This window comes from Lissotriton helveticus, chromosome 11 (assembly GCF_964261635.1).
Source record: "Lissotriton helveticus chromosome 11, aLisHel1.1, whole genome shotgun sequence".
NCBI classification, from domain to species: domain Eukaryota; kingdom Metazoa; phylum Chordata; class Amphibia; order Caudata; family Salamandridae; genus Lissotriton; species Lissotriton helveticus.
This window is the reverse complement of record NC_136072.1, coordinates 68,610,213-68,635,000: the sequence shown is the minus strand read 5'-3', so window position 1 is coordinate 68,635,000 and position 24,788 is coordinate 68,610,213. Positions and strand designations below refer to the sequence as shown.

Below are 24,788 nucleotides of genomic sequence, written 5' to 3'. Positions count from 1 at the left end.
AAGGAAGTGCTGCCAATTATCTGTTTTTGGGATGGCAGGTTTTTTCCCTTCCTTCTTTGAGTAATCCTCATTAGACTTACTGATGGGCAAAAACCATGTAGTCGTTTAATGGAAGAACTCTTTTTGCTCCCTCCCTTCAGTGTTCTGTTATGTCCTGTTGTGGAGCTCCAACTCCTTTCTATCTGGGAGTGCGTATTTCCATTATGTACAGGTAGATTTTCTGGTAGGACATTTTGGATATAATTCTGCTTTTTGTAAGGGTACAGATTATGTATAAATATTCATTTTTTGCCTGTCTATGGTTAGGAGGCTGAGTGTTTTCTTCACTGGTCCTCATATGTATGGGATCCGTATATTGATGTACACATTCACTGGGCAATAACTATGCAGATTTGCATAGGTGTTTTGTGTTTATGGAATTCACATTCATGTCAGATGTATATCTACATAATTGTTACCTTTGTCGGGAAACAGCTGGTATTGGATTTTAGATCAGTCTTTTCTAGCTGTTCTTTTCCTCCTCTGGAGTTACATGCGAGGCGAGCCTCACAGTTCACTCTGGCAGTCATTCTTTTTATTCATGAATAGTTCTTGATTTTATAAGTCCTTGTTCTTATTTTTAGTCAGTCTTTTCTATGGATACTTTTTTATCCATGTTCCGTTTGTTTCACTTTCGGTCTTTCTAATTCATGGTTCTACTTCACCATTGGTCGTGTACTAATTGGTACGACCGCTGCTTGTGTTTAGATGAAGTTTAATCTCCTTCTCTGAAGTCACATATTGCTGTGCCTACAGATGGTTTCACTTACTTCCCTGAAGTCCTTGCCACGGTTCATATATATATATATATAGACTTTCCTACATATGTCTGGTCTATTTTTAGTTTAGACAGTTAGATCCCCTCTGAGACCTTTTGTAGAATTGCTATCTTCTGACATGATTTTGTCTGGTTACCCTGGAGGCTTTGGCTTTTTTCGGTGCCTTCAGGGTAGGTTCTTATTTTCACTATCCGTAATTACCACAATTGTTTAAAGGAGCCATGCTCTCATCTAATTCCTACGTATGTCTGGTCTGTGGCTAATTTCAACCAACTAGTTCTTTTTCAACTTTTGTAGGATTGGTTTGCAGGCCTACCTCCTGGTTGGGTAAAGCTATGGCATTTAACTCAAAAGTTAATTAATCTGTGGCTAGATGTATATCAGATGGAAATGTTACTTACCTGCAGTAACAATGTATCTGCTAGAGACACAGGCTAGCAGCACATTCCTTAACGACATGCCCATCCTACCCCGCTCTGCGAGCGACATATGATGTACGGGTTATTCTCTGTTTCAGTACTGGTTTTATACTCCAGTGATCGTTTCGTGTAGTGGTTGACAAACCACGTAGTCTTGCCTCACAGGTCTTGTTCTGGAATTACCATACCAGACCATTCAGGAGTGTCTGGTAGAGGTGTTTTTTCTGCAAGGCTGGTTTATACACCAGTGCGCAGGGTTTCAAGTAGCTTGTGCTTCGGTGATTCTTTTCGTCTTGTCCTTCAAGTCTTTGCCTCGTATTGACATACCATGTATTGCTACTTTTTAATTGATTAGATTTTTGTTCATTTTGGCACACAGTTTCCACAGCCAGTTTCTATGGGGTTGCCGCGTTCCGGCGCAGAAGGTTTCACAGAAGAAATACACGCACCGGAGAGACTTACATGGCTCCACGAACATCACAGAGTCTATGCCATCAAAGAACCGTGCGACGCCGTCAATAGGCGTGCAAAGTAACTAAAAAATTTCCGGATCCAGCCTGATGCCTGGAAAAAATTCAAAAGTTAAGGAATCTGCAGCTAGACTAGGTCACTACCAGATACATAGTTACCAAATATAAGTCACTTTTCCATCAGTTGAGCTGTAGAAACAAGAATGTGAGAACTATCTAACCATAATGTATTGGTGGTGGGGAAAATATTAAAAAATACATAAATCACAAAATGTATTCTATGTAGAAATGTTTTTTATACAGTTTCCACAATTGTTAAAACTTAATGAATCATTTGTTACCACTGGACGTGTGAAACATGTTCTCTACAGCCCTATATAAGAGTGCACAAGAGTTGAGAACCTCTACCCATTTCTTAGGAGACTATGCCAGATTTTATATTGACTGTCCAGAGTTACTTTAGATTTATATGCTATAATTCACTGATGGCATATTCGGTCATCTGGACTTTAAAATTTACATAAAGTATTTAAAAAGATCTATGGACTGTCATTCTTATGAGAATGTTTCAGAAGTGTTATGGGGGACCGATTTGATTCTAAAGTGACCGTTTTGATCGGGAGTACCAAAATCCAAGCTACAGGGACTAAGTAGCTCCGAAAACAAAACCCCGGCACCAAGTTTGTCTGGCTTTAGTTAGGAATCTTGTAAGGCTTCCAAGTGGCGACAGCCTCAACAGGCACTGTAGCTGCCCTGGATGCAAAGGATTACTTAATATAACAACCAGCAAGCTGGAATCTCCATGCACAATTAAGGTGTGGAGGAGTGTGGCTCAATGGTTAGAGCGGCAGACCCTGATGCAGAGTTCTGGCCAGGGACCAGGGTTCGATTCCCACCTCGGCAGGGTCTCGGGCTCAATTTCCTCGGACCTGTTCATTCTCGCCTCGGTGCCTATTCTAATCACGGGCCCCACGCTGCAACTCTGGGCAATAGCTTGCTTAGCCTCCACACCGGCCCCAACAGCGCTAAGGATGCCTGGCTTCACCCTGGGGGTGCCCAGGAGTGGACACTTCACAGGGAAAGCCAGGAGGAGTTCCACAGCGGTATGAGTATCAGCGCCAGGAAGCCGGATAGGCGACACTGCAAGGTGACCGTCTGGTGACAGTGTGCTCTATAAGTACCATGACATTTACATTTACAATTAAGGTGTGCAGAAAGGAAGAGATCTAGTATCAACAAAAGCGACACCTACAACAGGTGTTTTTGCACACCGTACCATTTTATTAATCCCAGCAATAACTAATGAGCGGAAGAGGGTGGACGATGAAGAATTTGCAGAAAGCAACCATTACTGAATGAAAGTAACCTGTATCAATGCCACACCTTAGGCATAAATGAGTCCCAAAATACTATCGGGTTTGGGATTGTGTAGTGCAAATTAACCAAGAAAGTCATGTAACTGCCATGATAAAGTACCAGTCACAGGGGGCCATGGTTGATGGAGCAATATGCTGTAAAAGTTTACACCGCTGACAGCTTGCCCATACTGCAGATAAACTCCTGGGCCACTTCTTGTAAGAGCCATGGAAGAAGAAAAGAAGGGCAGGTGTGAAAACCCAACCTACCCAGGTAGAGTACATGAATGGTGAACAAACTATGAGGGCCTAAAGTTCACCAACATTACAGAATTAAGTCACTATCAATAACATATCGGTTTTGTCAATGCTAGTTTGTCTCGCCTATGCAAGAGCAATTGGCTTTACCAATGTGCTTTAGCCCTGTTCTACACCAGCATGGCTGCTGTTCAGCATTACTAAAAGTTCATGGCGGAAAGGGGCACACACAGGGGTGTGCAGTGGTGCCGCATACTTGGGCGGGGCCTGCAGCTGCAGGGGGGTGAGCAGTGGTGTCCCGTACAAGGGCGGGTGCACAGCCACAGAAGGGGGGGGTGTAGAGTACAGGAGCAGGGCTCACCCAGGGGAGGGGGGAGCACGAAGAGGGGCATGTAGTGGCAATGGTTATGGGGCGGGCGCAAGGTGAACGAAGAAACTTACTCTGAAGGAGGTCCAGTTGTTCAAAGGCTAGCCCCTTTTAGAGGTGGCCAAAGCACTTCTTTAGTAAACTCAAATTAAGGTCAGAATCAGCGCTGTAATGAGGGAGGTTATCAGTCTCAAAGTCGCCATCCTCTATCTGGGCACAACATCCATCAGGCAGGATGTGAGCATCAGAGTTGGGCTCGAAAACGTATTTCAACCAGGCAAGCCTCTGGGACCGGAGAAGTTTCTGCGCCAAGGGCTCATCAAAACAGATCTTTACTACATTTTCTGACAACGTCAGAAGACTTTTTTGAGGGCTTCAAAGCATTAGCTGAAAGAGGGCTCTGAGGAAGACTCCAACATAGGTGGCACAGAGTGATGGTTGGATATATTTGGATGCTGCAGAGACACTAGGAGGAGCAGTATCAGGGTATGAGCTGTCCAAGTAATCAAACCCCTAGGATTAAGGTTATGACTTAAAGGGTAAGTGACCAGTCCTAAAGTAAATTAAAAAAATATTCAGCATGGGTGGCTGAACGGCTTTGACCTGTGCAGGGTCTGCTGAGGGGCTAAAATGCCAACTTCACCTTTTTTAATGTTTGTATTCAAACAAAGAGCAAAATATGAGAGAATGGTGTTGGAAGCAGGACTTTTTACTCGAGGAAGATCTTCATTGCTTTTAATTGAGCATTTCGTGTTTGAGGTAGGAGCTGTCAGAAGCGTGTTCCCTGGTAAGGGACTTATCGGATGGAGAATGCTGCATGTGTCCCTCTTGGCACGGACCAGAAAAAACGTCACTTCTGGGGCAGAAAGGGTCTATGCAGGGGCCACTGGGTGTCACCTTGCAATGTTGTCGAGATTGTCAAGTATCTGAAGTATATCCAAAATGTGAAAAATCTACATAAGATGCATACATCCTAAACCGAAAGCTAGTGGAGTGAACACTGCAGTATTAGAGCATCAGCTCAGCTGATTCGGAAGTACTTTCCTCATTTAAGATACTGTAGCTGGTAAATGTATATTTAAAACAAGCGAAACACGTGAATTGCAGAGTTTGCCCAATGCAGGCACAATGCGACAACTGCCTGTATGGCTGCCCTGCTGAAACAAAGATGCATTTGAAAAGGCATTTAAACCGTTGCAGCGTTTTTTGTTTGTGAAACCCTTTGTTACTATTGAAAAGGCTGATTAGCATTTACAGTGTTTTTTGAGTGCAATGCAACCAAAAAGATAGACACCTCCCCCCTCAAAGTACAGAAGGGTTTGCCGACTTTTCTTGCAATTAGTGTACGACCCACGTATAGCTACAAAGCTATTTTACATGGGGCGGGGGAATTGGCGTCGGCCATCAGTGCCTGACAGCCTGTTTCACTTACTCAATATGGCCTATCCAGCCCTGAAGAACAGAAGTGCAACAGAACACAAATTAAAGTATCCGTTAGATCTTCTAGAAAGGCCATTCTAAATATTAAATGTACAGTAGGAGTAGTCTACATTTTTACAAACCCGTTAAGACCTCAAATATACCATGTGACCATCTTAAAGTTTTACCAATTTCCAGGAGAGAAAAAACTCCGAACCTTGCATGACTGACTAGCATTATATTGCATTTGTTATTGCACTTATCATACAACCTCAACCAAAACAATGCAACAACCAAGGTCCTCCTGCTTCCCTAATGCTTGCTATCCCATTCTGTAAAACCTAAGGGATATATAAGGCATGACTCATTCCTTTTACAACCATCTTCTAGTAACCCTAGCATGAAATGTAAGCGTGCGGCTCCTGACCAGAAATCTTAGACCAGGCTACCCCCATGAGAACCACTCACCCCAGCACTCCTAACTCATTTCTAAATAACACTCCAATAGAGGCAGCAACACATTCCCACGGGTGGGTTAAACTCCGTGCTTTAAAGACCGCTCCTGCAACAGCCCTTTAATACACCATCACAAGATCAGGAGTCCAGAAAATTTGTAAGATCACACCACCCCTCTACAAGACCTATACTCAAATGGCTTCAGATCTGCCTATGCCGGACCCCGGCCTGCTTGGGAGGGGCTGATGTGTATTTGTGAGGTCATAATGGCTCCACCATCCAGTCCCAAACCCCTTCTAGGCTCGTTAACGCCTTCGACGCTGATGACGAGCTGGGCTCGTCATGAGGTAGCCTCCTCGCACGCTCATGACGAGCCCAGCTCGTCACGTAAAGTGCGCTTTTAAAAAAGTCAGCGTACGAGCGGAATTCCGCCCGCACGCATGCGGTTAAGAATTGAGACCATCCATCACGAATCACCCTTTGCTTTGCTGGAATTAGGAGCATATACTTCAGGTTTTTAGGCAGTACAAGAATGGCCAAATGTGGAAATCGTCACAGTCTTGTCTGACATGTAGAAGAATATTGGTTGTTGAAGATCCAGGTTATGATGGCCTTGGGAGGGGCTCCATGTGGTGGAGTTCCCATGGTTCTACGGATTCTTTCCCCAACAAAACATGCACCCATAATCCAACGCCCCAGAAAGCCTTCTGGGGTGGAGCTATTTGCTCGTTCTGAGAACCCCACTGGTGGTCTGGTCTATTAGATGGCAGCCAGGATCAGAGCTCCTGTTGGATCAGCAGCTATCTTAGATACCTGTGATTCCTCCCTCTCCTCGATGGCCATGCCTGTCCTTCGTTCTTGCTGCGTATTGATCCATCTTGTCTGCTGTAGATTCCTGGATGCTGTGTCCCGGCATAGGTCAGATGTGGTACTTGGCATATCTTTTCTTTAAAAAAAGTAATTCTGTGGGCCCCCCTCTGCAGTGGTCCATCAAATGCACCACTGGCAGTGACACTTTCATACGCACTTATCTTAGGAATAGATGGAAAGTGAAAGATCAGAGCCAAGGCCCCTACAATGCTCAGGCAGCCTTTAGTTTGGACTGGTTTGCTTTTCTAGTTGACCTATGGGTCAGCACAAATCATAGGCATGGACCTCACCACAGGCCGGGTCCCTCAACAGGATGTGGAAAGCACTCTCAACCAGCAAGCCATTTCAGGAGTGCGGTTTCCATTCACCAGGCTATCCAGCACTCTCCTGCTGCATATTCTATTGCAGCCCACTTCAGTGGTAAAAAGGGAGAGAGGGTGGTGGGGAAAGAAAATGGGATATTCCAATCCATCAAGACCAACATGACTGAAGTTAAACACCTGTGACAAATTGCCCTGCAATATTCCGGCCCTGGGATTAGCCGGAGGCCTAATGAATCCCTCTAGTATGGAGAGCTTCAAAGCTAATTATGGCAGTAGCACACTTCAATTAGTCCACAGGCAAGGCCTGGTGTGAGCCAGAGATCGAATGTGCAAATACACGTCCTTCAATATTTCTTGGGCTCTAGATGTAGAAAGGGGTCCCAATCCCTCCCGCTCCCGAGCAGTATAGTCACAGCAGCCAAAGTGAGCACACGTGTCCCCCAGCAGCAGGCTCATCAAGTCTGATGAGCAGGTATGAGCTCAAAACAGAGCAGTGGATGTTCACATACTCCGTGTCGCCGGTCTGGATCTCGTGTGGGGGAATTATTGCTCAGACCCAGATGGAGGCCAATTGTTTTCATTAAAAACTCCCTGGGGAATTATACTGGATACTTTAATCTTGAGATTTGAATTGGGGCGATTAAACACGTGACTACATCCAGGCCTGAACAACAATACATGTTGTCGTTTTTGAGATTGTTCATCCAAGCGGGGAGGTTTCAATATACTGGATCTCAATACCGAGTAAAGGCTACCGCATTGTTTGATTATATACAGTTAATTTGAGCCCTGATGTCCATTCCGGACGAAACGCGTTGGCTGTTTTGAGTTTTCTGCATTTCATTACTTTGGATTTATTTTTGGGACTATTTGTATTGTTTGAACAAAACTTCTGTCGCTGATATTGAATGAACTTTGCAACAATAAGAACTTTGCCAATCAACATTTGAACCGAAGATTTTGTGACGATTACGATGCTCCTTCCACTTAATTTGACTTCTTGGACCATTTGGGGCCTAAAACGGTAGACCTCCGGGAGTAGAGCACACGAACCTTTTATAGTTGTGTGTTATTGAATACATTGATCTCCTTGTGCTGGTCTTATCACCCTTACCATTAGATCTATAATTCTATGGAGCTCAAAACAGAGGTAGTAAACTCCTCGCCGAGGCACGCCAATTGAGGTTCCTGTGGAGAACCAGCAATCAGAGCTTCCGCCATACACACCACCAACCCTCACACGAAGCTCAGGTACCAGCAGCCACCGCACCAGGCATCAGTCGGCCTGCGCCAGTGACTGTTGGATCACCTTGTCCCTGGCCAAAGTCCGTAATAGTCTTTTGTTGTGGTAAGATTCATGTATGGCCAAGTGCATATTAAACGAGACAAGGGCCCACATGCCGTAAATATCCTTGCAACAGGGCAACTGGACAGCAGAAGGCTGTCTCATGCCACTGAGGAAGCAAGATGCATACAAATTACACAAACAAGCATGGGTTACCTGTGAAAGTCCGGGAGAAGGGGCGGGGTGCGGGATTGTTGGGGGTCCTCCTATGGGCTGTGGTGCTTTGTTCATCTCATGTGGTGCTGCATAAGGATCCCCTTACTACCTGTGGACAAGAGAAGCGGGGAAACAATAAAACAGTTGCTACACCGAGGAAGATCTTCAATTAAGTTTACAGTGAAAAGCAGTGGGGATGAGGACATTGAGGAAGCAGTGGGTGGATGAGCAATTAGTGAAATAAAGCGGACAGTCAAAGCAATTAGGATGGCCTTCAAAAAAGTAATCTATGAACTTCAGACTCCCAGTCACTTGTCCATGTGCAAAGTATGTAACAAGAAGGCGACTCAACTGAACAGAAAAGCGGACTTTCCGCAACAGCCATTGGAGACATGTGCCCGACCTTAAAAGCACAGCGGTTTTATTTATTTTCAGAGGACCCTATAATGCCCTCATTAGCCATGCTTTCTTCTCAAACAAAACTACATACGTGGTTCAGTAAAACCACTTGGTTCAGTGTGCCCAGATTAGCAGTCTGTATTAAAGGATGCTATCCCACGCGCAAGCATGTGAACAGCAGTCTAAAATTAGGCAACGCTTGAGCAACTTTAGAGTGCTAAAAAAGGAAGACCATGTAGGCGAAACAGCGCAGCAACCAGTTCATGATGACCATCTTCACACTCTATGGTACTAATAGCAGTGAATGAATCGTAAAGAAAACATTAAATACTTTTGAATTATTCCATGAATGACTTAAAAACCATACGAGGACAGTGCAGGCAAATCTGCTAACAAACCCACTCAAAAAAGTACACAATCTCTGGATGGTCTGGTGCACAGTACAGCATCAACTTGCTCTATTATTATTATTATTATTCTGAGTTTTGTATAGCGCCTGGTTACCAATAGGCATCCCAGCGCTTACCAGAACATAACACTACTAAAAAGGTGCAGGGATTAAACGGAAAACAAAAAAGTTTTTAAAAGCTTACGGAAACGAAGAAGACTAGCCTCCGAGCGCAGATGTAAGGGCAATGAGTTCCACAAGGAAGCCACATTTATTGAGAACCTTCTGCCACCAGTTCTTGCCTTTTTCACCCTGCCAACCTGAAGAAGATGTTGCCAACCTGAAGGCTCTAGGCACTTAGACTTAAAGGCTGCACCATAACTGGAGCGGCAGGATCGTAGGAGTCGGTTTTAGGGTTGAGGACTCAATAGCAGAAAGAGAAGCTGAAAACGTAACACGTGTCAATGTATCACCTTATCCTGAAGTGTTCCCCAATAGAAGGATCACTAATTGCAGCAGCAGAATATGGTGATCAGCATCAAGGAGTGGTCAACAAGGCGGTGAACCACCCTAAGAAAAGTTTGTCATCTCGCGTAGTGTTTGGACATGAAAGTAGACTGACACAGGAGAGTCAATCCTTCTCTAGTAAGACTTTCATACATAAACCAGTGTGCATAGCAGAATGTATTCAAATGTCAGCCACTCGTTTTACAATCCTGTGTCTCGCAAGCTCATAACATTCTTTTAAAAGAAAAAAAAAAATCACCTTCTTAGCACCACAGTACTCATCCCTTACACATTTCCTGAAAAAAAATAAAGGACCAAAATAGTTTTCTAGCCAACAGAGTGCATCGAGAACTCATCTCCCTTTTACTACTCACAATCCTGCGAAAGTCCCAAAGGATTGTAAAAATTGGTTAAAAACAATATACATGTATCATCTTCAAATTACTTATCCCTTAAAAACCTCCTCCAAGGGGGGAGGGGGAGCATGCCTTTCGGCTGCCCCCTTATATTTCTGAATGCATGTAGAGATGGGAGGTACAGAGCTGGAGAGGGAGGTTTTTCCAAACTAAATGCAAGGTAGGAGAAGTAGCATCCTCTGCTCATATCTTTTAATGAGGAAAGTGTGGGCATTTGAGAGAAACATTGTGTTCTGGCTTGTAGATAGAAACTCAGGCTCTGGAGAGGAGATGAAAAGATGAATTTGCTCAAGTTGTGTGCAATTGATTTGTTAATAGTTTTCTCCAGTACCTTGACCGGGAAGGGGAGCAAGAAGATGGACTAGTAGATCTAGAGTTCACTGGGGTTGGCTGGTTGCTTCTCCAGTATGGGTTTGATCTCGGTATGTCTCCAGTCTTCTGAAAACGTGGCTGTGGTTATCGAGGTGTTGAGTAGGGAAGTGAGTTTGTGGCTGATTGTCGCATCCAAAGTTAGATATGTGGTGCGGTCAAGGGGTGCATCTGAGTGGATGAAGTTCATGAAGGCAACAGTGTCCTGGGTGGTGAGTGTGTTCCAATTGGTCAGATGGTGGTCTGAGCTGGTTGTGGTGTGGTTGTGTAGGTAGAGTAGGTCAGTAGACTTGGGCTTGAAGGCTTTGCCGATGGAGATCTTGTTGTGGAAGAAATTGCAGAGGTTGTCGCAGAGATCCTGTGATGGAGTGATACTGTTCTCAGTGGCTGAGGAGTTTGAAAACTCCCAGACCATGTTTAAGAGTTCCTTGCTGTGGTTGGAGTCGATGACAGCAGCTAGGGCATCTCTTCTTCCTCAGTAGCTGTTAGTAGAAATGTAGGGATGTTTTAAAGGAGGTCCTGTTGCTGGTATCCTTGCTGGTGCGCCATCTTCTTTCACACTGTTTGCAGATGCGCTTAGCCGCTCGAAGTTCTTCGGTGTACCAGCTGGCCAGTATTGAGAACCTTTAGTGATTGCAGTCTTTGATGGGGCAAGGACGTTGGCGCAGTTTGTGATCTATGTGTTATTCCTTACATCCTTTTCCAGGGATGTGGTGGGGTTGGATGCAAAAGCCCAGGTAACCAAAGGTTTCCTATAAAAATTTAAAAAAAGTGCTCCAACCATGGAATCCTGTGGGCTAATTCTCAACACATTAATACATTTTAGTCATAAGTAATAAAACTTTCAAAAACTGCTTGTGTGAACAAAAAACAAGATATCTATTCGTTGAAATGGACGATGAAGTGGCCGGTCCACGTGAGCTCGGTGATGTGGCTTTAAGGTCCGCGGTTGCTGGAGGAGAATATGGGGTCTAGCATGTGACCTGCGCGGTTGGGTACAGATGAGATTAGCGAGTCCTATGTTGCTCATGCTTTCAAGGATTGGTTGGTTGTGTCGTTTTACTTTGTATGACCCATAAAAAGCTTTACCAAGGAAGAAAAGATAACTGGAGACTGGGAGGTACCACCACAATCATGGATATGCCTCCACCTCCTCTGCCAGTCAAGCGCCACAGCTCGGGGTGAAACGTGGACGACTTTGCGTACACAGTAAATCTCAAACGTGATCCACTGGAAGCAAATGGTGATGTATATTGACATATTTTTGAAGCGAGAGATTTTGTGTATCAAATGGGGAGAACCTTCATCGGATCTTAAATCTATCCTACACTCAAGAGGGGCGCACCAGCAGGGGCAAACAATACCTTACAGGCAGTGACAGGCCCCTAGCTCAGCACTTCTAGGCCCTTGGGAAAGAGCACGTTGGGTTTGCCGAGGATTATTCCAAAATACACAGACACAAAAACGCTGAAAGCCACTCCTTCTGGCCCCCAGTGGTGCCTGACCGAGACCCACCCGCCTCAAGAGCACCAGTGCTACCACCCACGGGGGGCGCAGCACGGCAATGCTCGGCTCTTAATACAAAGCTCACTAAAGGCTGTGTGCTGGCACACGCTCGCTGCTGCATTTTTGGACTGGGTGAGGTGCAGCGCGTTGGCAGGCTAAGAATGAGACCTCCTGGCTTAGCAGGAACTCGGTTCTTCGGAAATGGGATGTTACCACAGTACGAACCCGTGCTTTTTGGGGTTGGGTGGGGGTGGATCCATTCTTTAACCAAGGCAAGCATCTGTCTACCTTGTATGGCTGCAGAAAGGTTCTTTAAATATATGAACACGTCTCTTAAGGCAGTGCGAAACAAAGCGCCGTCTATAATCACGTAAACGCCGTGTGGCAGCAATGCCTTTTACGACAACATTCACTGCTCGGATTTTCAAAGAACTGTTCTTTGCACATAGGAAAATTGAAGCCCCCTTTTTAAAAAGAAAATAAGGGGGGGGTAGATCCTCGAACTTAAAAACAGTGACCCACCATACAATGCCACCCTTTTGCGGCGGTACCAAAGGATTTCTCAGCCACGAGGGGAAGACCTTGCAGTAAAACCAGCCCAAAAAGATTATAAAAGTTTTCGCAGATAAATAGCTTAAAAACACTCACATCAGGCCGGTTGCATCATCAAACCTCGCTTGCCTCAAGAACAAATCGGCCTTACCAGTCGTGCGTTTTCCTCCATCACAGTGACGCTCAGCATCGGAATTAAATTCCGATCTCAGGTAAACTATGAACAGTTCCAGGGCCCCCGATCAACTCCTCGCTCGATAACCGATTGGAGGAGGCGACCTTTGACCCACTCCGTGTGTACCTTTTATCATGCTGAATGCGCCCAGGGGCCCTGCCCGCCACGGACAAAGGAAGGGGTGCAGTGGGTGGGCCACTGCCAGCCCCCGCTGGGCTACTGACCGAATCAGTAGCGCCCTGGTCAAGTGGAGCCTGAATCCTTCACTGCGCGGAAAAAAAAGGACAAATAACTTCTTAATCACTTAGGATTTTAAAGCTCAAGCTTTTTGGCCATACCCCAGTTATTCTTGTATAGCGCCCAGACGCGAATTAAACTCTCCATGGTGCAGCTGAGACCCGACAGCAGTCAGCAATTTGGCATTGCCCCCTAAACTGCTCCCGATACACCCAACACGAACCGTCTCCCAGCAGTCGGTTATGAACCACTAAAAAGCAGGTGGTGTGCGACGTCCTGGTCCGTGTAGAGAGCATTTGTTTATCGCCTTCAAGTGCCGACAAGGCGTCAAAGCGCTTGCAGACAGTAACAAGCTGGTGCGGCGCTGTGGTTAGCGAGGTACCAGACAAGCATCACCGCAGCACTCACACCTGAATGTGACGAGGAAAGAAGGGCTGGATGGCTTATGGATAAAGACGCGGTCATAGCAGTAAAAGGCCCGTTTGATTTCACAACCTAGCAGTGCCGGTCCAGCCCCAGCAGAGCAGCTCAGAGTGGCTATGCTACTGCAGCTCTCAGGGCCGCCAGGAGCTTCCACGCGAGGCCGCGGCCGGGCAGGGTAGGGTGATCCCGGCGCTTTAGTCATCGCCGGGACCTGGCACCAACAAGGGTGTGGAGGCCCGGGCTTGACGTGGGGTCGGAACGAGTTGTGCTGCGGTAACATGAAGGAGCAACAGCGGTCGAGCAAAGCGCCAATCTTCTCCCACACCCCCACCGGCGCTATGGGAGGGTGTAGTATTGTGGGTTTACTTTATGTTCACATATTGTATATTTTATTGTCATTATTGGAATTATTCGCATTCTTAGGAATTAAGAATCCGAACAAGGGCAACATGCGATATGAATAATATGTGGTGGGTGTACAGAGTATTATGTATAGAATCTAATAATTTTGTCTTGTTGCGGTTATTTTTCCTCGTTTTAACTTAGACCCTCTTGCACATTGGCACTTTATTTAAAGCTGCTATTTGTAAGTCCATTGGGACTTATCTTGCCCATCTGTGTTGCTATTCCTTCAAGCATTTGCACTTTGGCACCTTAGTTTTGGCCGCTATTGATTATGTGTGATAATTCTGTATTATTATTATTGACTAGTCTTATAACCGAATTTTGTTTTAAAATTTTAATGATGGACCTTGTAAATGACTAAGAAATGTTTGCACTTTTATGGATAATGCATATCCGAATAAAGACCAATGAAACTGAATCCGAACAATTGGTCTGTTCTTTGTATTTATTGCCGTACCCCTGAATTTGGTCCGTGTCAACCTCAGAAGGTTAGCACTTTTGGAAGGAAGATTGGTAAACCAAAGCGCTTTGAAGATTATTTTTTTTGAGTCTGAATTATTTTTTTTTTTTTTTTTTAAGGAGGATGTGTAGTATTGTGGTTTCGCTTACTTTAGGTTTTAACATATTGTATATTCTATCGTTACTATTGGAATTCTGATTCTTATGAATTAAGAATCAGAACAATGTGGGTGTTTTGTATTTATTGCCGTATACTAGAATGTTGGGTATTCTTCCACTTACTTCCGGGTCTGCTTGGTTCTCGCTGCGAGTTTGTCAAATGAAGACGATTGCTTCTACTACAACTGCCTACGGTGTCATTACTTCGGAGGGGCAGAGGGCACTTCGCAGTACCGCCCTCCTCTGCCAGTCTGCAGACCACGGACACGTACATCGGACATCAATGTACGGGTCACAGACAGTCATGGAGGCTGCGAACTGCAGAGAGGTCCCATCTTTTGCGCCCGGGGCCCCAGTCAGTGGCCTTTTAAGAGGGGCCCTGAGCACTGGCACCATTCATCCAGGCTTCCCCTTGGGCCGTACCACTAGTTGCTGGACGTACAGGAGACGGCAAAAGATTAACCCTTCACCTGCCGCACACAGACCTCTCTGCAAAGCAACGTTCGCTTAAAAGGTTTAACCCAGACTTGGTAGATATATATATATATATATATATATATATATATATATATAGGTTTAGAGAATTATGCACAGACATTATCCCAAGGTACTAATATTGGGGGGGATTAGTAATCTTGAAATGGATGAGCCCAATCGGAATCTGGGTTATGTAGCGATGGCTGTTTATCGGTTATGCCTCACTAGTGTCTGGCTTGACCAGTCCCCCCTCTGTACATGTATGGTTTGGTAAATTACTTTCACTCTAAGTGGGAGACCTCGGTATTTAGAAGAAGGGGAATCAGGGCTAGGGGGGCTAAGGATTTGGGAACCCTTAACTAGATGGATGAACTCTGACGAGGATTAATAGACCTCAGTTTCCACTAATAAGGTAACTAACTGTGGTAGATTAGGGAAATCTAGGGCGAGTCATGTATTTTGTGCAAATACCTTTTTGTTGGTTTTACTTTATTTTGAGATCCATCGGGTTGGGGGTATACATTTAAAAATGTGAACTTCATTTATGGTATTGTATAACCGGTCATATTTTGTTTGTTTTGAAGTCCCAATTAAAAAAAAAAAAAGCAGGCGCACCATCTTCAAATTGTCATGGCAAAAGCCCCAGTTTGGTCTTCCAAAATCCGGAATTACATGCCTAGCAATCTTCTACCGAACCATCTTCATCTATTAGAGGTCCCTAAAATCACCAGGAAGCTGGACGGAAGCAGGTTTCCTGTGCTCCCCCCCCCCTCCCTCTCTGACAACGTCCTACAAGAGCTTTAGGGCCGTCTCTTCAGACAGGCTTGAGGTTAAACCTCTGGTCTCTCCTGCCTCTAGTCTGCAAGCCTAGCGCCATGAAACCTTTTTGGTGAACGCGAGCTTTATAAATATGCTGCAACCTAACATTGTGATCATGTAATACACAGAAAAGTCAGACAAACATTTTAAGCGGATATATATAAAAATCATACACGACATGCAGATATATATATATATATATATATATACACACACATACACATACATGTATACACACACATATACATAAATACACATACACACGCACACATACATACACACAGATGATGGCCCCAGTACTTTTAACTGGACTTCTGCAATTCTCTTCTGACTGGCCTCCCCAAATCCCACCTGTCCCCCTTAAGTCTGTTGTCCATTCAGCAGCTCGTTTCATTTTTGGGGCCAAAAGAAGCGACCACATCACTCCCATGTTATCCACCCTCCGCTGGCTTCCCATCGAGGCTGGAGCTATCTACAAGACTGCCTGCATCACCCACAAAGCCTTGCACTCCTCCTCCCCGCGCTACCTGGCGAATAAGCTGAAACTCTCTGGAGGCTCTAGACCATCACGAAATGCGGAAAATCTACTGCTTGAACCTCCCACTTTCAAGAAGGAAATATCGATGGCCCAATCCTTTTCAGGCAGCGCAGTGAGAATCTGGAACTCACTTCCGCCTCAGCTCCGGACCACCTCCTCCTCCTCCCAGGCCTTCAAAACTGACCTCAAATGTAATCCATGCCCTCTTATCTGAAGGAAGCCCTTCCATTATAGAAAAATCTACTTTACATGACTATGGAAGTGCCTTCCCAGTGTGTTCTTGTGGTTTGAGAGTCTGCCATGTATTGTAGTATTACCCTTTTACCTGTGTTTGGTTCTCTTTTGTAACATGCACACGTCACTTTTCTCTTGTAACACACTCTTTGCTACCGCTTACATTTTGTTTGCTTTAGATACTTGCACAAGTGCCACCATTGCCTACGTTTGTTCTTGCGTTTGAGTGTCTGCCATTTATTGCAGGACTATACCTCTACTTGTACTTTGTACGCTTTTGTAACCTGCACACGTCATTTTTTCCTCCTGTAATGCACCGTTTGCTACCTGTTGTATTTTGTTCGCTCACGATTGTCACTTGTAATGCACCGTTTGCCATCTCTTGTATTTTGTTTGCTCACGATTGTCATTTTTGCTTCATTTAATGTAACGTTTGCTTTTGTATTTTGCTCACTTGTACTCATGTATCAGTTCTGTTCCTATTGTGAAGCGCTCTGACACCTTCGGGTTAAGTCCGCGCTATATAAAAACGCATCAATAAACAAATAAACAAACTGTAGTCCAATGTGGGCTCTCCTCCATTTTAAATTTCACTTTCGAAGCCGATCTGGCCCCAGGACACCATCGCGCTCCCCTTCCCTGGGCTGAACTCTCGGTGGCCTCAGAGTCCAGCCTCTAGCCGATTAGTCCTCGCACGGGGACACCAATGATGCGCACATTCCGTGAGACAACCTCCTCCTCCCTTAAATACAAGCACCATCTGCTCCCCTCCCCCACCCGCTGCTGCCAGGCACCCCTCCCACCCACGACGAGGCACACGGATCTAGCAGCAGGCAGGCTGATCCTGCGGAGCGCGGCCCTGGCAGCCGGGCCCGCCACGCCCCACCACCCTCCCCGAAGGAAGGGAGCCCCGGGGTGGCAGAAGGCAGGGAGAGCTGGGAGCTGCCCACCCAGCGCCCCGAAGCCACCATCTGCATCGACGGCAGTGCCAGGCGCGGGCAGAGGGGCACGGCTGCGCCGGCGCAGCACAGACAGGAGCCTGCAGGCCGCTTGGCACACGCACTGGCCGGGCGCACAGCCAAGGAAGGCCAAGAGCGCAGCGCTCCGAGGACGTACTACACACCGCCAAGGAGCAGGGCTGCGCATGCCTCAGCCTCGACACGCTGCGGGTGTGTTCCTGATGCATGTACCCACCCTCTTCAACCTCTGCCCCACCCGTCACCACTCAAGTTACACAAGAACCTGGCTTGCATCGTAAACACCAGCTAGGCGAGGCACAGAATCAGGTTTTTTTAAATCCATAGAGCCATCACTTCACCCACGCCGGAAGAACGCAAGGGCTGGAAAGCCGTGAGAAACGAGGCGAGAGGCGGCCTCAAGCGTTCTCAGTAATGCCACAAGACAGCAAGAGCATAGCAAAGCTTGGGACGGCATCCCAAGATCCACAGACCACTTTGCAGGCATAATGAAAATGGCCTGGTGCCTACTTGCCAGAGGCGCTGACCAGACACAGGTGCTCCAGGCAACAGGGCGGCAGACAGTGTCACGACAGGCTCTCCAGGCACCGGGGCATGGGGCAGCCGTTGACTAGACAGGTGCTCCAGGCATCGGGGGCGGGGGGCAGTCGAAGGGGGGTAAACCACCTACCCGACAGGTGCTCCAGGATGGGGGGTAAGCCGCTGACCAGACAGGTGCTCCAGGATGGGGGGTAAGCCGCTGACCAGACAGGTGCTCCAGGCACCGGGGCAGGGGGCAGACGCTAACCCGACACAGGTGCTCCAGGCACCGGGGCAGGGGGCAGCCGCTAACCCGACATAGGTGCTCCAGGCAAAACAGGCGCTCCAGGCAGTGGGGGGAGCCGCCGGCCCGAAACAGGCACTCCAGGCAGTGGCGGGAGCCGCCGGCCCGAAACAGGCGCTCCAGGCAGAGGGGGGAGCCGCCGGCCCGAAACAGGCGCTCCAGGCAGAGGGGGGAGCCGCCGGCCCGAAACAGGCGCTCCAGGCAGAGGGGGGAGCCGCTGGCCCGAAACAGTAGCTCCAGGCAGAGGGGGGGGAGCCGCTGGCCCGAAACAGGCACTCCAGGCAGAGGGGTGAGCCGCTGGCCCGAAACAGTAGCTCCAGGCAGAGGGGGGGGGAGCCGCTGGCCCGAAACAGGCACTCCAGGCAGTGGCGGGAGCAGCTGGCCCGAAACAGTAGCTCCAGGCAGAGGGGGGAGCCGCTGGCCCGAAACAGTAGCTCCAGGCAGAGGGGGGAGCCGCTGGCCCGAAACAGGCACTCCAGGCAGAGGGGGGAGCCGCCGGCCCGAAACAGGCGCTCCAGGCAGAGGGGGGAGCCGCTGGCCCGAAACAGGCGCTCCAGGCAGTGGGGGGAGCCGCTGGCCCGAAACAGGCACTCCAGGCAGAGGGGGGAGCCGCCGGCCCGAAACAGGCACTCCAGGCAGTGGGGGGAGCCGCCGGCCCGAAACAGGCGCTCCAGGCAGTGGGGGGAGCCGCCGGCCCGAAACAGGCACTCCAGGCAGTGGGGGGAGCCGCCGGCCCGAAACAGGCACTCCAGGCAGTGGGGAGGAGCCGCCGGCCCGAAACAGGCACTCCAGGCAGTGGGGGGGAGCCGCCGGCCCGAAACAGGCACTCCAGGCAGTGGGGGGAGCCGCCGGCCCGAAACAGGCACTCCAGGCAGTGGGGGGAGCCGCCGGCCCGAAACAGGCACTCCAGGCAGTGGGGGGAGCCGCCGGCCCGAAACAGGCACTCCAGGCAGTGGGGGGAGCCGCCGGCCCGAAACAGGCACTCCAGGCAGTGGGGGGAGCCGCCGGCCCGAAACAGGCACTCCAGGCAGTGGGGGGAGCCGCCGGCCCGAAACAGGCACTCCAGGCAGTGGGGGGAGCCGCCGGCCCGAAACAGGCACTCCAGGCAGTGGGGGGAGCCGCCGGCCCGAAACAGGCACTCCAGGCAGTGGGGGGAGCCGCCGGCCCGAAACAGGCACTCCAGGCAGTGGGGGGAGCCGCCGGCCCGAAACAGGCACTCCAGGCAGTGGGGGGAGCCGCCGGCCCGAAACAGGCACTCCAGGCAGTGGGGGGAGCCGCCGGCCCGAAACAGGCACTCCAGGCAGTGGGGGGAGCCGCCGGCCCGAAACAGGCACTCCAGGCAGTGGGGGGAGCCGCCGGCCCGAAACAGGCACTCCAGGCAGTGGGGGGAGCCGCTGGCCCGAAACAGGCACTCCAGGCAGAGGGGGGAGCCGCTGGCCCGAAACAGGCACTCCAGGCAGAGGGGGGAGCCGCTGGCCCGAAACAGGCACTCCAGGCAGAGGGGGGAGCCGCTGGCCCAAAACAGTAGCTCCAGGCAGAGGGGGGGAGCCGCTGGCCCGAAACAGTAGCTCCAGGCAGAGGGGGGAGCCGCTGGCCCGAAACAGTAGCTCCAGGCAGAGGGGGGAGCCACTGGCCCGAAACAGTAGCTCCAGGCAGAGGGGAGCGCACTGGCCCGAAACAGGCAGTCCCCATCTAATCATTGTGAAGGCACGCAGACTCTCTGCAAGGTGACCTTGTTCTTTTAGTTCAATATTCTTAGCTTACATAATGAATTATTGGAGAACAGGGATAGGGAGGAGTGTCCTGACATTATAAGAGTTAGTATGCATGAGATGTCAGAGTGCAATGTAGGGGAAGAGACTGGGGAAACTACCTTCATTCTCTTGTTTCCAACCTATGACAGAGAAAGACACTATAAATTCTCTTTAACCCCAAATCAGGATCCCTTTTGAGCCCTGTATGTCAAAAATCTTTCATATGGCAGCACACACCATTGCTGGGCAGCTTACATCTATTATCAACCAATCTATTGTAACTGGGTGCTTTCTGAAACTAGGGCAAGAGGCAGCAGTTAGTCAGCTCCTAAAGAAATAGTTTAGATCCAAAGGAATTTAAAAATTACCAGCCCATTTCCCTTCTTCCAACTCCAGGCAAAATTCTTGAAAAACATCTTAGACAACCGATGACGTTTGAGGTTTATGACCTACTGGATCCTTCGCAGTTTGGGTTTCGCAGTGGCCATAGCACAGCAACCAACCTGGGCTCAGTGGTTATCAGAACGCTGGTGGATAGCCATAAATCTCACGGTACTACCTAACGGACAAGGAACAGATGGATAGCATTGGTCAACTCAAATCCAAAGCCTTCTCTCCTCCTTGTGGGGTCCCTCCCGTCTCCTCACCAAGTCCCACATTATTCTATCTTTACTTCTTCCCAGTAGCCAAATGTATTCGATCCTCTGGTCTCCAGGCCTTTTCCTATGCAGATACACAGATTGTGTCACAGGTTGGAGTTGCAAGGGACAATTTTAATAATTGTATGAAAACAATTTTTACCTGGATGAGGGGAAAATTCCCTTAAGCTGAATGCTGAGAAGACAGGTGATCTTAGTAAGTCAGCCTTCGATTTGGAACAGAAATTGGTCGCCAGATTCATTGGGAAGTCTGACCTTACCAGTGAAAGCTGGAAAAAAAAACCTTGGGGTCATAGTGGATGATGCTCTCCTCCGACCCACAGGTAAACCGACAACAGAAAGATTTTCCCTGCATCCTGAGCGCAAAACAGTAATGGGGCGCTAATTCTGTCCAGGTTTGATTATGGTAATGCTTCGTATCTGAATATTAACAAGTTCTCCATCAAGGAACTGCAAACTGTACAGAATGCAGCATTGCGGCTCAATTGACATCCAAGGCATCAGTCGGTGGCTGCTGACCTTTTCACACTCCACTGGTTGCCCATCAATAAGCAAGTCACCTTTAAAGCCTTGTGCTGTGCACACAAGGCTTTACATTGCTCAGGTACCCAGGCGATTACAGCCAAATTTCGGTGGTAATTACCAGCAAGACAACTACCCTACTAAGAACAAACTGGTAGTTGCACCTAAATTTCAAAAGGCAAGATGGGGAGGAAGAGCCTTCTCTGTAGCCACAGTGAAGCTGCAGAATACCCTTTCACGCTATCTAAATGTTATTGAAAATCTGGTCTTCAGCAAAGCTTTAAAAACCTGTTTATTCTCTATAGTTATTTTGCTTCCGTCTGAATGCCTCCAATTCCCAGCTTTCCATGTGTTTTCAGGGCTGACAGTGCCTTGAAGCCACTTAGTATGCGAGCGCCTTGTAAATTTATTTTAATTTCATTAAGAATATAGTCCATGGTGGTCATGTTGTTCCTGGAGACAGCCCTATTGTGAAGTTTGCAGAGCCAGCATAACTGATTTGGGCACAGGGATGTGTAATCATTCAGCCATGCAGGACCATTGCCCGTATTACCATACCAGTTGTGTGAGTTACCATCGGAGATTTCGTTCCTCATATTTGGTAAAGGCATTGTTGATCTGCTTAATACACGTGTTTAGGTAGAGCAATGAAAAGCTTGCAATGTCCTAGTCCAGGGTTTTCCAAAGTTTGTCCTGGAGGGACGGATCCATGCCAGATTTTTAAGATGACATTTATCTAAATGGGTATATGCTAAAAATCTGGTTTGGATCTAGCTCTCCCAGAGACTTTGGAGAACCCTGTCAGAGTCTAACACTGTACTCTCGCAGGTCCCATTCACTTATAAGCATTAAAGTGTGATACAATCCTCTAAAAGACAAGCATGAGGCACCAGAGCAGAACATGCAACCATCACCTCCAGCAATTTCATTTGCTGCACTAGGAGCATCAACCTATAAAATGCCAACACTAACTCCCTTTTCAGGATAGGTTTTCCTGAAACAAAACAAGGCATGCTTTCTAGCAAGTGATTTGGCTTGTGAAACCTAGTGTATAAACTAGTCTTAAATCAGTTTATCAGTTTGTTGTGCGTTCTTGATATTTCTTCTGAGTTATCCCCCAGTGATCAGCCAATGGCTGAACGAATCATGACAACAGATCTGCCACCACTTAAATACTGTCAATATGCCTGTGCAAATTTGCTGCCCGCAGGAAAGTGAAGTGACATGTACATGGTCAGGCATCTTAATGTACCTGCTGGTTAGTTTAATACCCTACATACTGTGCGCATCATAAGTCTCTTTAGAATCCAGTGCCAAATATCCTTGTCTGCAATGGAAAGCATCAATTTTCTCCAGCCCTTTTCAAATTGTACCATATTACTGCAGTGCTGGCTATTTAAAAATGCACATTCTTGTACTATATGACAGCTTTAAAGATAGGAGGGCCAGACAGACTGCCCTGGGTTTAAATACACTTTTTTGAACAAGCCTACCAGCATGTATGTTGGCTCCGCAAATTACGATGAATACATGTCGAAAGTGGGTGAACTGGTGTTTGTGCCAGGCGTGTCCCATGCAGTCTGCACTCCAGCCGACAAAGAACTTTTTGTAGCTTTCTTGTAGCTACTGCTAGATTTCTAACCTGCCTCAAACTAGTGCTAGGTGAGCATTGGTTGTGAAGCCACTGCACGACTTAAGAAAAAATACACATACACATACATATACACACACACACACGTATATATGTACGGGTGCCGCTCGCAGCAGGACCTTTGGTGTTTGCTCCTTTCCCGAACCGGTGCTGGAATATCCCCGTGCTGTTGTACCTGTTGTGGCTGTGTAGAGGGTGCTATTCTGTGGAGGACCCTGACCAATAGGACCCACAGCGGGAGCCCGGGACTGCGAGGACCAGCATTCCCTGTAACACCTACAGCTGGTGCCTCTTCCCGGGCGTGCCCCGCCTCCTTTTCTGTACTTAATTGATGTTCCCTTCGCGGGACGTGCGCGGGACTCAGCCCGGGGCTAAGCCCGGGCCAAGCGCGGGCCCGTTTTAGCCCGTGTAAGACCGGACCGGGCCCCCCCCCTCTAAGTTTGCCCATTGTTTTTCGTTTAAAGGGCAGTATATTAGCCTCATACTTGTACTGATTTACATCCTATTATTGTTTATTGTATTATTGTATATTCCTATATAGGCGCTATATAGGCGCTTGTTTGGGTTAGTATATTATATATCCATATTCTAGAATTATGTCCACACGAGGAAGTAGGAGTAAGACCGCTGCTGAAGGGGGCCAGATAGTGGGTCCCATAGATAACTTCCTTAGATAACAGAGTAGCACAAACAATTTTCAACCTGAATCAGCATGTGGGTGGCCTCGGCATTAGCGTGGTGGACCTGTCCTACTTCTACCCCCGCCCCTCTATGAATCACGTTAGTCCAGTAATTGGGGAAACAAGCTACAGCACTAGCGACCGTCCATGGCATTCGGTGGGACCCCAGTTCTACCCCCAGGCAGTATGGCCAGGATCGATCTGGGGCACAACAGGGTATTGACTTGAAGATCCCCGTGGGATGGTCCCTGGAGTCTCTAAAGTGAGAGGGGCTACTAATACTACTGAAAAGCTGACTAGCTTGCCCCCTCCCCCACCCGCCACACCCACAGTAAATATTGCCTGGAGGGACTCTGAGGGTGGCCCATTTGTCCCGTTTGGGGGAGTTGTCGAATGCGAAGTTGAGTCCAGTCGCACCCCAGCTGTAACGGACCCAGCCTTTAGGGTTTTCAGCTGGAATGTGGCTGGATTAGCTAGAAAGCTTGCCCTGCCTGATTGGAATGCTCTCGTGGAAGAGCACTCGATTTGCATCTTCCAGGAGACGTGGAGTAGAGAGCCCATCCACAAGGCTGGTTACTCCTCCTACTCCATTCCAGCTGTCTACCCAGAAGCAGGGAGGGGACGCCCCTCTGGAGGTCTTCTCATCTGGGTGGCTGCTTCACTAAACTGTAGGGTAGAGGCCCACCAGACCAACAGCCCCGACCTCCTTAATATCATACTGAAAGATGTCCGGGGTCGTCCCATTCTGAATATTTTTATCATCTATGCACGGGGCACAAAGGGAGGTAGACAGTCGCCCACAACAGCCCACCTGGAGGGCTTGTTAAGGACAACTCCCTATAAGTCATGTACCTTAGTTGCAGGCGATCTAAATTGTACGTTCGAGCCATTGGGCTCGGACGACACTTTGGATCTGGAGGAGGACCAGAGAAGAGGGATCCCAGCTTTAGAATTAACCCCGATCAAGAGGTGGACCGAAGTGGCGCTTCAGATCAACACCCCTAGTGTGGAGTTTGATCTGAGGGCATGCAATGGGAGGTCACGATCAGATAGGGCGGGTGCCCACACTTACAACAGGCCCAATCACACGTCGAGAATTGATTACATCTTGCTCAACATGTGCTTATGGACCTCGGCGAAGGACATGGTAATCATTCCGTCCGTAGAGAGCGATCACAACTTGCTCTCGCTGACCCGGACTCCCTGGTGGTCAGTTAATAGAGGGGGTCCCTTGCCTACTGTCACTGCCATCTCTGGGGACTCAACTGTTTCACATTGCAGCAGGCGGTTGAAGTGGCCAAAGCTTAAGCTCTCTTTCGAGAAGGTCGAGGCAATAACGCTACTCCTGGCTGCAGCCCAATGTGATTTGGATAACTCAGAGGGAGGCCCGGTGGGGGTGTCAG

The 24,788-nt window shown here is 48.2% G+C and overlaps 1 protein-coding gene across 21 annotated transcripts in view; it reads right to left on the bottom strand.

The window, feature by feature from the left end:
- EIF4G1 (eukaryotic translation initiation factor 4 gamma 1) overlaps nucleotides 1-24,788 on the bottom strand; it is a 980,016-nt gene that overhangs the window by 815,556 nt on the left and 139,672 nt on the right. For 15 of the 21 annotated variants that reach the window (XM_078666154.1, XM_078666151.1, XM_078666155.1 and 12 more), the window contains one exon: nucleotides 8,257-8,365. The exons of the other annotated variants lie outside the window; for them this stretch is intronic. In XM_078666154.1, coding sequence (XP_078522280.1) covers nucleotides 8,257-8,331 — 75 coding nt within the window. In that variant the 5' untranslated portion in view covers nucleotides 8,332-8,365. The remainder of the gene's footprint in view (nucleotides 1-8,256; nucleotides 8,366-24,788) is intronic. 21 annotated transcript variants of the gene reach the window in all.